Below are 12,617 nucleotides of genomic sequence, written 5' to 3'. Positions count from 1 at the left end.
CTCTATGGCCTTGCCCTCTGTGGAGGTATAGGGAGACTGGGGGAGACGTAATCACAGTAATAGGGGGAGTGATACATCTTAAGCTAGGGACGAGGCAGAGAGTGAGATAAAAGCAACAGAATGAGAGAGGGATGAAAGAGGAGAGGAGGAGGAATACAGTAGCTCCAACTTAGATCCTATCCAGCTGTTGTACTGCAGAGATAGAGAGAGAGAGAGAGAGAGAGAGAGAGAGAGAGAGAGAGAGAGAGAGAGAGAGGATAAGAGGAGAGATGATAAAAGAAGATATAAATATATATTGTCACTGTCAGGCAGAAATCTCGTATCTCCAAGTTTCAAATGTATATGTTTGTTTTAGTAAAGTAAAGCCCTGCTTCATCATACAAGACTGTCGCGCAAAACTAGTGAAAATAGCCGATCTACAAGCACACATATGCGAGGCATTGTGTGCTTGTAGATCGGCTATTTTCACTCGTTTATATCGTCTTAAAAATTATGACTACAAAATGAACGGTTTTGGACATACAATGCGAGGCGTTGTGTGTTTGTAGATCGGCTATTTTCACAATGCGGGGCGTTGTGTGCTTGTAGATCGGCTATTTTCACAAGTTTACATCGTCTTAAAAATGATGAATATAAAATGAACGGTTTTGGACATACAAGGTTTCTACCCGACAACGACGATATATATATATGCATAGCGTGGGCGTGTTGGTGACACAACTTAAGGGATTTGACATAAAAAGAGCAATATACGTCATAAAAGAACTATAATGGAGTTATTCAACACAATAATTCAACATTATCTTTTACCAACATGATGTGACAGCAACGAGACGATAGAGCCCGTAAAAACTACGAAGAGAAATAAAACCCCGCCTAGTAAAATCCTGCGTGATGTGCATCGTTAATATTTTGTAATATTAACTATTTGAACAGATTTCCAGTTTGCCTGAGAATATTCAACAACAACAACAACAAAAAAAAAACATGCATTTCTGTTGCAATCTGGGCCATTGCGTATTTCTTTTGGCTGATTTATACTTGTTTGCACGCCATGTCGTGCACAGAAAACAGCCGATCTACAAGCTACTGTAACAACGCGTCACACGCACGTTGTTGGCTTGTAGCTCAGTGGTACAGTTCTTTAGATGGCAACCAACTGATGTCTGAATCGAGTAGTCCTGTGTCGCCAGTCACTCGAAATAAAACAAGGACGGGGTGCCCGCTGGCCTACTGGTCCAGGTGCATACCACTTAGGCATGGATGCCTGACGGCGGCGCTGGTTCGATTCCCGATCCGGACAACCTTTGCCGCGTGTCACTCCCCATCTCTACTCCATTTCCTGTCAATCTACTGTCCTATCAAATAAAGGCATAAAAGCCCAAAAACAAATCTTTAAAAAAAAAAAAAAAAAAAGAAACAACAAGGACGATATACCAAACAAAGTATTCTAAGAAGAACTTGAGGAAACTTTTTCCGATTCATCAAATTATTCATTTAATCTGGTTGAGGGGAATTATCTTGTGAGGAGAGTGTTTTTTTTGGTTTCCACCAGACTGGTGAAGTTATATCCGCTCTACAGACCGGATCAGAAAACTGCAAAAGCAGTTGATCCCAGTCTAGGAACAGGTTGAGAGGTTCAGAGTCTGGATCAATGGCACTTTGACATGCAGCCAGGAAGAGCCTAAAGGATCAGCCATGGGGATCACACAACGGGCGGCAGTGGTGGAAAAGTTACGCACATGTTTTACATGTAGTAAAAGCATCAATACTGCAATGTAGAAATATACATTCCGTCAATGTATTTCAAAGGGAAGGGGGCGTTTATGGGGTTATTATTAGGCCAAATCAAATTCGTATTCGTACTTTGCCTTTTTTTTACTCGTAAACATTTTTACCAAAAAAACTATACGTAAACAAATTAATTGGAAAAAAATATCCGTAAAAAAAAAAAAAGTATGAATGTTTTTGGGGAAGCTACAGTGATTATAATGCCAAAACAAAAAAACAAGACAAAATACGAATATTTTCTTACTGATTTACGAGTGGTTTTGTTGGTTACTTCATCACGAATGCTTTCGTCATCTCACGCACACGAATCTGTATCACACGCACACGAATGCATGCCTGGAATCAAACGGCCAATAATCACGTGATCAGCAGAGAGCCAATGGAGTGCGGCCTTTCCCACTAGCCAATCATAATTCTCCATTCTTGGCAGCGGTTGCCATGTCTGGTAAAAGTGAGTAATCTCTGCTTTCTGTTGTTTGTTCCTCACATAATATGCCCTATATAAAACCTATATCCACACGATATTTGTTTTTAAACTATTGACTAATCAATCATTTTTATACATTAAATAAAATAGAAATGCATATATTATTTATACACACGATAAAAGCACTGATAAAGGTCACTTACAGATGCTGCAAATCAAAACTAGACAATTAACCTTACCTCCGGCCCTGACCTTTTTACTGTAAATACAATATTTATTGTTTCTTATTTTTTTCTTATGATTGATGATACAATGTGCACAATAGCCTAATGTATTTTATTATTCTGTCATTTAATGTACATAGCATCCATGAAATGTGAAATGGATGATTACAAAAACAGACCATTTGGCCAAAACAAACTAGTTACTATGATGAACAGTGTTTCATAACAGATTACAGTACAACTTTGACTGTACAACCTGGATTAATGAACATTTTGCTAATAAAGAATGCAATCAATTCCTAATGTAATTTATTTACTTACCAGCAGACCCTCTGATGTTATAACCAAGCTAAATAAGTGTTCATGTACAATAGGTTATTTCACATTGATGTTAGCAGACAGTGATGACCAAGATCAACTTTAGGCTGGAAGGAAAAAATGCTACAATAGTCAAATACAAATGCACAGAATTATATTTTATTAGACAGTGGCTCCACAGTGTGTGGCAACCAGGTTAATCAAACAGATTTTCCTGCCGAGTCCCCGTTTCAATGATGTGTTCAATTGCTGAATCTTATTTGTTAGTTTCTTTCTACATGAAAACTAATTATAATAGAACTTGCAGAATTAATTGTACAAAATTATCGATGTGATTGTTTAGAGATGTAAAGGATGTTTGGAGGAGGGTTTCAGTATTTCTAATGTAGGTGTTGTAACCAGGGCAGGAATTTCAGGGAGGCCATGAAGGCCATGGCCGTCGTTGCCCCTCAGTTTGGCCTTGTGCCCCTCCAAAATATGGCATGCCCTGAGGCCACAGTGGCCTTAATGCCCCAGCTGACTGTACCACTTTCTCCTCTGTCTCTGTCTTGCTAACATGTGACACCAGTGTCTTTCTTGTCATGTAGACAACAGTGTAGTGTTGAGTTCCCATTTATAAACCAATCCAGTATCTTTGATTTGTACAGGGCTGAGGCTGAGCATCAGATTGTAAATACCCATTTATTTATTTCACAGCAGATATTCTACATATTAAATGTAACATTTAAATTAAATTCATTATTTAAATGGACTAAAATTGTTGTTTTATTTGATGGCCTTCCTGCCCCGGCATTTGGCTTTTGGGCCCTCAAAAAATGGACTACACTAAAGGCCAAGTGGCCTTGCCCCTAAAACGATGAAATTCCAGGCCTGGTTGTAACAGTAATACAGTGCCTGGAAAGGGCATTACATAGAACTGAAAATGGAAGGACCATAGGTTAAGTGTCTGTTCAGCTCTACAACGCTCTTCAACCTACTAAGGCTAGACTCATTGGCTAAGTTGACCTCAACAATGAAGATAGATGTCCCTACTGTGGTGTCAAATTTCAACATCTCAAAAGTGCATTCTGCTGTAATTATATTAGAAATGGGCAAATAAATAAGAATACAAATAAGCAAATAAAGAAACATTGCACTGCCCTAAACTATTTTTAAACAGTAACAGAGCACACATGACACACATTAACCACTGTGTGCTGGATTCCAGGTAGTGAAGACTGTACGAGGGAGAAGGACACTTTGAGCAGAACACTTGTCGACATAACACCTGTCCAGGCAGGGAGGAACATGAACCCAGTGGGAATTAGGAACTTTGGTAACGATGCCACCCCAGAGCAAGAATATCATACAAGGTTTCATAATTTTAGATTGTAATTAGGGAAAAGCAAAGATGGGAGAGTTAAATGTTTTCATTTAGTTCTATTGTTTTAGCGATTTTAAATACTTTATTTCAGTGCATGTGTGCAAGTGCCTAAATGTGTCCTTTTAGACACAATAAGCTGGCAATTTATTTTATTACAATTTACAGTGACACTACTAGCCCCCATAAGTAACATCTGCCCATGAAAGATTGTGGTGCCTCTTTTTGAATGGACTTATTGTATCTAAAAATACATATTTAGCCATTGTACACATGTCCCCAAGCACTGAAAGCAATGTAATCAAAATCGCTAAAATTATAGAAGAAAATTAACACATTTTAACACTCATCTTGTCTTTTCTCTAATTACAATCTAAATATGAAATCTTGTAAAGGTGTCCATTCAGTCAAGTTTGCGATTCTATGTGGTGATGTCAGACGGAGAGAGAGAAAAACAGAGAAACCATCACTCCTCGTGCTCATGGCGGAGGGCGTTGTAGAAGCCATGGAAATCACTGGGCAACACCTGCTTCATTTCTTGCAGATGTTTGAAGTTCATCGCTTTAATGGTGCGGCGGCAGGTGTAGAGTGGGGACACTGTGGTGATGTTGCTCTTCTTCCTCAGTGATGGGGACTCGTAGGGCTTCCAGGCGTCTGAGTGGTCGATCTTGTACTCCATACTGCCATCAACGTTGTACCTAGGATGAATACAAGGACAGTGACAGGGGAGAAAAGTCAGGTTTTAATACTCATTAAATAATGTTTGTTTTGGTTTCCGCAGCCATGTCATTATTATGTATTCAAATACCTGATTGCTCGGAGGTCATGCACGGTGGGATCCCCAGTGACCTTTCCCGGGCGGATGGCTTTGCAGAGGTTCACCTGGCTGAAGTTTTTGAAGAAAGTGTGGTCTACATACTTCACTTGGTATGGCCTGGGATTGGTACGGGCTTCCCGGATGGCAACGACATACTCAGCTGGAACGCAGATGTCTCTGTTCCTCAGTCTTCTCTCAATCACACTGTGCACAGGATGTACTCATCATAAGAGGGATGTTCTTCGAGGAAGTGCACGATGCACGAAGCAAACTCGTTGGCAGAGAGACCAGCTTCACCCTCATGCCATAAGTAATTTGATGCATCATGTGAAGTCATGTCATACATGGTAAAGTTATGGACACAGAGCTTGGTCTTGAAATAGAGGGATGAGGCCTGTAGCTTGGAGCAGAGCAGGAGCCCCTGAAGATCCATGCATGTCACCAAGGTCTTCTCACCTGCCTCGTCTTTGTCCTTCTGCTTCATGGCTTGTGCAGTGTCCTTTTTGTTGCAGTGCTCCTTCCATGTGGCAGCCTCAATGTTCCCAGCCTTGAACGCACAGCAGGTATCACACTGGTCTTTCTTCGGGTGAAAAAGAGAGTAATTCAAACATTAAACATTCTGGTGAACACTTGCCTTGACAGCGCCTGGATGCCATGGTCTGCACTGGAACGGATATACTCTGCATGGAGGTGATTGATGGACTTGAACACAGGCTCCAGGTACATCTTAGTAGCCTGATCTCAGACTCAGCTCACGCTTTAGTCTGAAACTGTGCTCTATTCTAAGCGATTTACAGGGAGGGACTTTTTTGCGAGCGCGCGCGAGTGATCGACACGCACGGTGGACGCGACGCACGGTCGCGGACTGTGTGTGTGTGATTGTGTGTGTGTCTCTGTCTGTGCCAGTGACAGAACTGCGACCAGAAACATGTAATCAACATAAACAGCTTGGTGAACTCAGCGTGTGCGTGTGTGTGCCTTCCTCAGCCTGCCTGTGTGTGAACTTCGTTTGAATCGTTTCAACTGCTGCGCGGATTGGATATTCGTTAGACCCACCCCCCACCCCCCGTGCTCATTGGAGCAGCCGAAAATAAAAAGTGATTCCTGTACTCAGCTCCAGACCAGAGAAAGAGTCCACTCTGAGAGTGGGCGGGGTCTCTGGTCTGGAAGCAGGCTAACATCTTAGAGGACGAGGACCGGCAGTAGTGCGAGGGAACTTTTGGAAGGTCCAGAAGGAAGGTCTTCAAGAAGTCAGACTCCTCTTTCCTTACCCTCACCCGCTTCTGCTTATCTTCCTCAGTAGGGCTTTTCCCTCTTCTTCCTACCCACTTCAAAAAAGACCACTGCTTCAAGCCTAGGGTTGACAGGAACATGCGTTGGCACACTCCGAGTCTCCTGCCATCTACGACAAGGTGACAGAAAATGGATGCCGACCTCCTGGATTTCTCTGCTCCTGTCCTCCGTCGCTTTACACTGCTCACCTCTACCAATGATGCAACATAAATCTTCCTCTCCTCTCTCAGTCTAATTTCTCCCAGAAGTACTTGAAGATCTCTTCTCGCTTCGACTCTTCCACTTCTCTGCAGTGCAGTTTACTGGACCTGTGGCCGGCTGCAGACTGACATGACACACCCATTTTTCTTCCCTCCTTTAACACTGACTCTCTATTCTTCCTAGGCCAGATATGACTGGCCTATCATTCTACGCCTCTTCTGGATGTTGTTCTTCCAGCCCTCTGGATTTCTCCTCTTCCTACAGAGACCAGCATCAACACCTGAGGAGTCTTCTTCCACCTCAAGTCCTATATTGTGTCACAAAAAGAGAGAAAATTTGTCATTCAGACCATTAGTGTGCGAGTCTCTCTGTGTGTATCTGTGCAGCCCCTTGCGTGCACATCTGTGTGGGTATGTACATGTGTACTGTATGGATGTGTAGTTGAAAGAAAAGAGTTAAATAGCAAACATGCACCATGCAAGATACTACATTACACACATGTGTCCATATTAATAATGACAACACCACCTTCATTTCCAGATTCCGATTCACCAGGAGAATCACCATGTTGGTCACGTTCAGGTGTCCAGTTTCGATCAAGCGGATCTGGGAAAGAAAGAGGAACAAACAGAATGCACACGTTGACATAATTCAGTGTTGCTAGGACTTTGCATTCTTTGCTCTGGCTGACTTAAGCCTGGTTGTACACAAACCTTCTTCGTCCCCACTTGTGTCGTCATCCTCAACTCCTTCAGAATCTTCATCCTCCACATTTGAGTCCGGCTCAACTCTGTCTGCACCTAAAGAACAGAAAAGAAATATGAGATGTTCTCACATTAAGTGTGAGGCGCTTTCTGGTCATGTACAGTATGATTCTGAAGGAAAAAAATGAAAATGCAACATTCAGCAGTCACTATTTGTGTTTATTACAGTGATTATTAATAATAATACCTTCATATCCAGATTCAGCAGCACCAGAAGAATCACCATGTTGGTCACGTTTAGATGTTAGGGTTAGTGGTCGAGTGGATCTGGGAAAGAAAGAAACAAAATGAATGCAATGTTAACACACCTGCAATTCAGTGTCAGGCTTTGCTCTGGCCAATAGCCTCGGTTCCCTGGCACTTGTTAGTTTTACACCAACCTTCTTCTTCCCCACTTAAGTAGTCATCCTCAATTCCTTCTTCGCCTCCCTCATTTGAGTGAGGCGCAACAACTTCTGCTGCAGAAAAAGAGAAGAGACTGAATGTCAAATAGAAAACATGCAGCATTGACAATAATGCAAAGTGTCACATGTGTGCGTCATGTTTTTGTATGAAAGACTCTATACAGCTATTAATATTACCTTCATATCCAGATTCAGCAGCACCAGGATTATCCAACTCTAATTTAAGGTTCCATGATGAATCAAACCCTCTGGTAAAAACATAAGAGGAACACAATGTACAGTGAATGCAAAGTAGAAATTACATTGCCAAGATGTTGCATCCTTTGCCCTTAATCTGTTTTACCACAAACCTTACTTCTCTCTCAGTGGGTGTGTGTGCGTGCGACAAAGACAAACCTTCAATCTCCTCAATTGATGAGTCCTCCACAACTGCTTCTCCTGCTGCTTCTCCTGCTGAAAGGGGAAAAAGGTCACACAAATTAATGAAATGGCTACTTTTTAAGATTGTGATACTACAGCAGATACTGATTAACAATTTGTGTTAAGGTAATAATACTATGTTTGAAACTAGTACAGCAACAATTCAAAATGGGTACTTAGTGCATGTTTAGGGATTTGTAACTAGGACAGCAGGTACAATACAAAACCACACATATGTGTTTCTATGCACTATAATTCATAACACACCACACCACATACCTTCACTCCCAGATTGAATCAAAACAGCTGACCCAGCACTGGCAGCATCAACTTGGTCACAATCAAGTGCATCTTGGAAAGATACAGATTATCATTAGAACACTGAATACAGCAGCTAATTATTGTAATTCATGATTAAAACACTTTGATTTCCAAATTAATCACACAAGTTGCACCACAGCCAGAATCACTACACACATCATTAAACTGAGCTGACTTATTCCTATTTTTCTTTCTATTTTTTTTTATCCCACAAACCTTCTTCGCTGCTTTCACTGCTCTCTAGTACAGTCTCTGCCTCGTCATGTCTGCCCCTGACATACTTGACGCTAACCAAAGCACACAGCTCCTCCATAGAATACATCATCCTGAAATGTTATACTGAAAATAAAAGGAGAATACAGGGTTAAAATCAAGGGTAACACAATGGTGTAAAGAAATTAAGTACATTTTCTTAAGTACTGTACTTGAGTACAATATTGAGGTATTTGTACTTGACTAGAGTAGTATCAATTTCCAATACTTTTAATCCACTATATCTCAGATCCAAATATTTTACTTTTACTCCACTACAAGCTGAATTATTTCCAATTTCCAATACTTGTACTCCTCTATATCACAGATCAAAATTATTGTACTTTAATACACAACAAGCTGAGTGCCTTTGGAGTACTTTTACTCCAATGCAAGCTCACAGTGCGACTCATTGTGAGCATGTAGATCTGCCATTTTCAAAATATTTGAAATGGGACATTCTGCATAGAGTACTTTTACTTTTGGCACTTTAAGTACATTTTGATGCCAACACTTTAGCCATTTTATCAAGTACATTTTGAATTCCAGACTTTTACTTGTAAAAGAGTATTTCTACATTACATTATTGATATTTGTACTTAAAGTAAAAACATTTGAGTACTTTTACCACACGTAATGGTACGTTTTTGTCCAGATGGAACCAAATGGACCCTTTATGGACCCGTTAAGGGTCCATTTGGTTCCATTGACACTCTATAGAAGTTGTTGTGCTGGCAGCTTAATGTAATGGTACGTTTGTGTCCAGATGGAACCAAATGGACCCTTTATGGACCCGTAATGATGTAGTAGCCTATTATAGACGGAGCTAAGATGCTAATGAGGCTAGCGTTAATATTAAACTTTCTTTACATCAAATAAAGACCCCGGACTAAACCCTAAAAGACACTACTGCTAAGCACATTTAACAAACGTTTTAATAGATAGATTGCTGTATTTTATGATAATAATAGCGACGTTATCTTACCTTTCTCTGTCTGTCGGCTCTGCTGTGAAGACTGTAGCATAGTTACATACGTTTCCCTTTTATAAATAAAAACCGATGACAACACTAACAAAAAAAATGAACGGTAAAAAGATGAAGCATCCAAATAAAACGTATTTTGACAAGTGATAAAAGTAGAAAAAAGTGAAAAGAAAGCATTTTTATCTAACGAAGACGACAACAACACAACACTGTCTGTGGACGAACCGGAAGTACACAAAACGCCTCTGCGCGCCCGCCCCTTCCCCCTTCCCCCCTTCTGCTTGAATACTATACTAAAAGTATTAAAAAGAAAAGTACAAGACAGCTACAGTTCAGTGATACAAGGTCAACTAAAAAGAGAAATAAAAAAGATGTTGGGGTGTTTTTTTACACTGGGGTAGCCTATCTATCAATTCCTACAACATTAAATGACAGAATAATAAAATATATTGTGCACATTGTATCATCAATCATAAGAAAAAAATAAGAAACAATAAATATTGTATTTACAGTAAAAAGGTCAGGGCCGGAGGTAAGGTTAATTGTCTAGTTTTGATTTGCAGCATCTGTAAGTGGCTTTTATCGTGTGTATTAATAATATATGCATTTCTATTTTATTTAATGTATAAAAATGATTGATTAGTCAATAGTTTAAAAACAAATATCGTGTGGATATAGGTTTTATATAGGGCATATTATGTGAGGAACAAACAACAGAAAGCAGAGATTACTCACTTTTACCAGACATGGCAACCGCTGCCAAGAATGGAGAATTATGATTGGCTAGTGGGAAAGGCCGCACTCCATTGGCTCTCTGCTGATCACGTGATTATTGGCCGTTTGATTCCAGGCATGCATTCGTGTGCGCGTGATACAGATTCGTGTGCGTGAGATGACGAAAGCATTCGTGATGAAGTAACCAACAAAACCACTCGTAAATCAGTAAGAAAATATTCGTATTTTGTCTTGTTTTTTTGTTTTGGCATTATAATCACTGTAGCTTCCCCAAAAACATTCATACTTTTTTTTTTTTTACGGATATTTTTTTCCAATTAATTTGTTTACGTATAGTTTTTTGGGTAAAAATGTTTACGAGTAAAAAAAAGGCAAAGTACGAATACGAATTTGATTTGGCCTAATAATAACCCCATAGGCGTTTTCATGTCAGTAGTGGATATCTGCGAGCCGCGCCGACCTTGGCTTGCGTTTATGCTGGAGCTACGTTTTTTCCTCTCTGTCCAATCGGGTGAGTCAAAGGCGGAATGGGGAGGGTTCTGGAGGTGGGACAGAATGCGCTCTCTGCGTTTTGAGTCAGCAGCTGAGTTTATCCGCTGGCGGCCATATTTTGGTGTGTGTGCACCCTTATAAGTAAAAGTCTGGAATTCAAACATTTACTTGAGTAAAAGTACAAAAGTATTGGCATCAAAATATACTTAAAGTACCTAAAGTAAAAGTACTCAGAATGCAGAAACGTCCCATTTCAAGCTTTCAAAATGTAGGCTATAATATTTTGAAAATATATTTTCTATTAGCTATTTTCAAATGGCCGACATGTATACGGCTGAAGTAAGTGGTTAATGTATGTTTTGCAATAACATTCCAAATCTACAAAGTAATTAGTAACTCAAGTTTTCAAATGTAATGTAGTGGAGTAAAGGAACAATATTTGGATCCGAGATGTGGTGGAGAAGAAGTAAAAGTATTGGAAAATAGAAATACTCAAGTAAAGCACAAATACCTCAAAATTGTACTTACAGTAAGTACATTACTTAAGTAAATGTACTTAGTTAAGTTACACCAATGCTGGGCAGGAACCTTCCGATTCCAAGCTCTACCTCCTGAGAAACTTCCTGCCCGTATCACTGCTCCCCCCATTACAGGCCAGTGTATTACTCTTGAATACAGAGAGAGAAAAAAACGCATGTGTTCTTCTTGCTTGACACGTACTGTTAAGCCTGCTATTAAAGCCAAGATCAATCTCTGGCCTCTAAAAGTAAACAGCCAGGGTTTAAATAAAGGGCATGTGTTTCTTTTAGTGGCCGAAACAAAAGGTGGTATCAAGTTCTGAGAAAACATCTCTCTGCAGTATAACTCAGCCACTATGTATGCTAATTCTCACTGTCAGAAGAGTGAACGCTATTATCAGAGGGGTCAGACACTCATCTCTCTCGCTCTCGATCTGTCTCTCACAAACGCACGCACGCACGCACGCACGCACGCACGCACGCACGCACGCACGCACGCACGCACGCACGCACGCACGCACGCACGCACGCACGCACGCACGCACGCACGCACGCACGCACGCACGCACGCACGCACGCACGCACGCACGCACACACACACACACACACACACACACACACACACACACACACACACACACACACACACACACACACACACACACACACACACACACACACACACACACACACACACACACAGTTATACAGTGCAGGACACACAAACGCCCAGATTCTCTCTATAATCTGTGTTCATTTAACTACTTTCCACCTGGTCTCCCCAAACTTGACAAAATAGCAGATCTACAAGCTCACGTCACGACTCGCGTTGCATTGCAATGTGTTGTGAAACTGTAGACCTACTGTACTAGTTCCGCTATTTGTCAGATGACAAAGTATAGTGAGTTGAATAACTAACTCTGAGAGCCGGATACACACTCGCACACGCACACACACACACACACACACACACACACACACACACACACACACACACACACACACACACACACACACACACACACAGTGCGGATGAAAGCAGCACACGCCTCATCTGCTGGGCATAATAGAGCAAAGCAACTGTAATATGCCATTCAGCCGAGACCCATAGTGTCAGGAGGAGAGAGATAATATTGTGAGAACGATTATTCAGCTCAATCAGGGGCCTTTCACCGCAGCCACGCCAGGGAAACACTGAGATGCAGCAGGGATGCACATACAGGTGCATCTCACACACATACTGTACACACGCGCACACACACACACACACACACACACACACACACACACACACA

The 12,617-nt window shown here is 41.0% G+C and overlaps 2 protein-coding genes across 3 annotated transcripts in view; both read right to left on the bottom strand.

Annotated features, from left to right (window-relative positions):
* Positions 1-12,617, bottom strand: part of cacna1g (calcium channel, voltage-dependent, T type, alpha 1G subunit) — a gene marked incomplete at both ends in the record, with an annotated part of 367,943 nt that overhangs the window by 213,884 nt on the left and 141,442 nt on the right. The gene's annotated exons all lie outside the window — the stretch shown is intronic.
* LOC308303307 (uncharacterized protein) lies at positions 6,027-8,709 on the bottom strand. Of its 2 annotated transcripts, XM_080747652.1 has the most exons (9): positions 8,557-8,709; positions 8,299-8,370; positions 7,996-8,052; positions 7,777-7,847; positions 7,576-7,653; positions 7,383-7,462; positions 7,145-7,231; positions 6,960-7,037; positions 6,027-6,738 (listed from the first exon to the last, which is right to left on the bottom strand). In XM_080747652.1, the coding sequence occupies exons 6-9, from the start codon at positions 7,419-7,421 to the stop codon at positions 6,634-6,636; spliced, it is 309 nt and encodes a 102-aa protein (XP_080603778.1). In that variant the 5' UTR covers positions 7,422-7,462; positions 7,576-7,653; positions 7,777-7,847; positions 7,996-8,052; positions 8,299-8,370; positions 8,557-8,709; the 3' UTR covers positions 6,027-6,633. The 2 variants fall into 2 exon arrangements, with proteins under 2 accessions (XP_080603778.1, XP_080603779.1); XM_080747653.1 differs by having other exon boundaries at positions 7,383-7,653.

Source organism: Nannobrachium achirus (assembly GCF_963921795.1).
Source record: "Nannobrachium achirus genome assembly, chromosome: 18".
In the NCBI taxonomy this organism is placed as follows: Eukaryota; Metazoa; Chordata; class Actinopteri; order Myctophiformes; family Myctophidae; genus Nannobrachium; species Nannobrachium achirus.
Note: the sequence above shows the minus strand (reverse complement) of the source record. Positions and strands in the feature narration are given on the sequence as shown.

Bases quoted from the DNA above. Each gene is read 5' to 3' on its own strand.
- LOC308303307 (XM_080747653.1), bottom strand. From the start codon at position 7,421: ATGGTGATTCTTCTGGTGCTGCTGAATCTGGATATGAAG. The intron at 7,232-7,382 runs GTATTATTATTA...TCTGTTCTTTAG, and splicing joins TGCTGAATCTGGATATGAAG to GTGCAGACAGAGTTGAGCCG. The intron at 6,739-6,959 runs GTGGTGTTGTCA...GACACAATATAG, and splicing joins ATCGGAATCTGGAAATGAAG to GACTTGAGGTGGAAGAAGAC.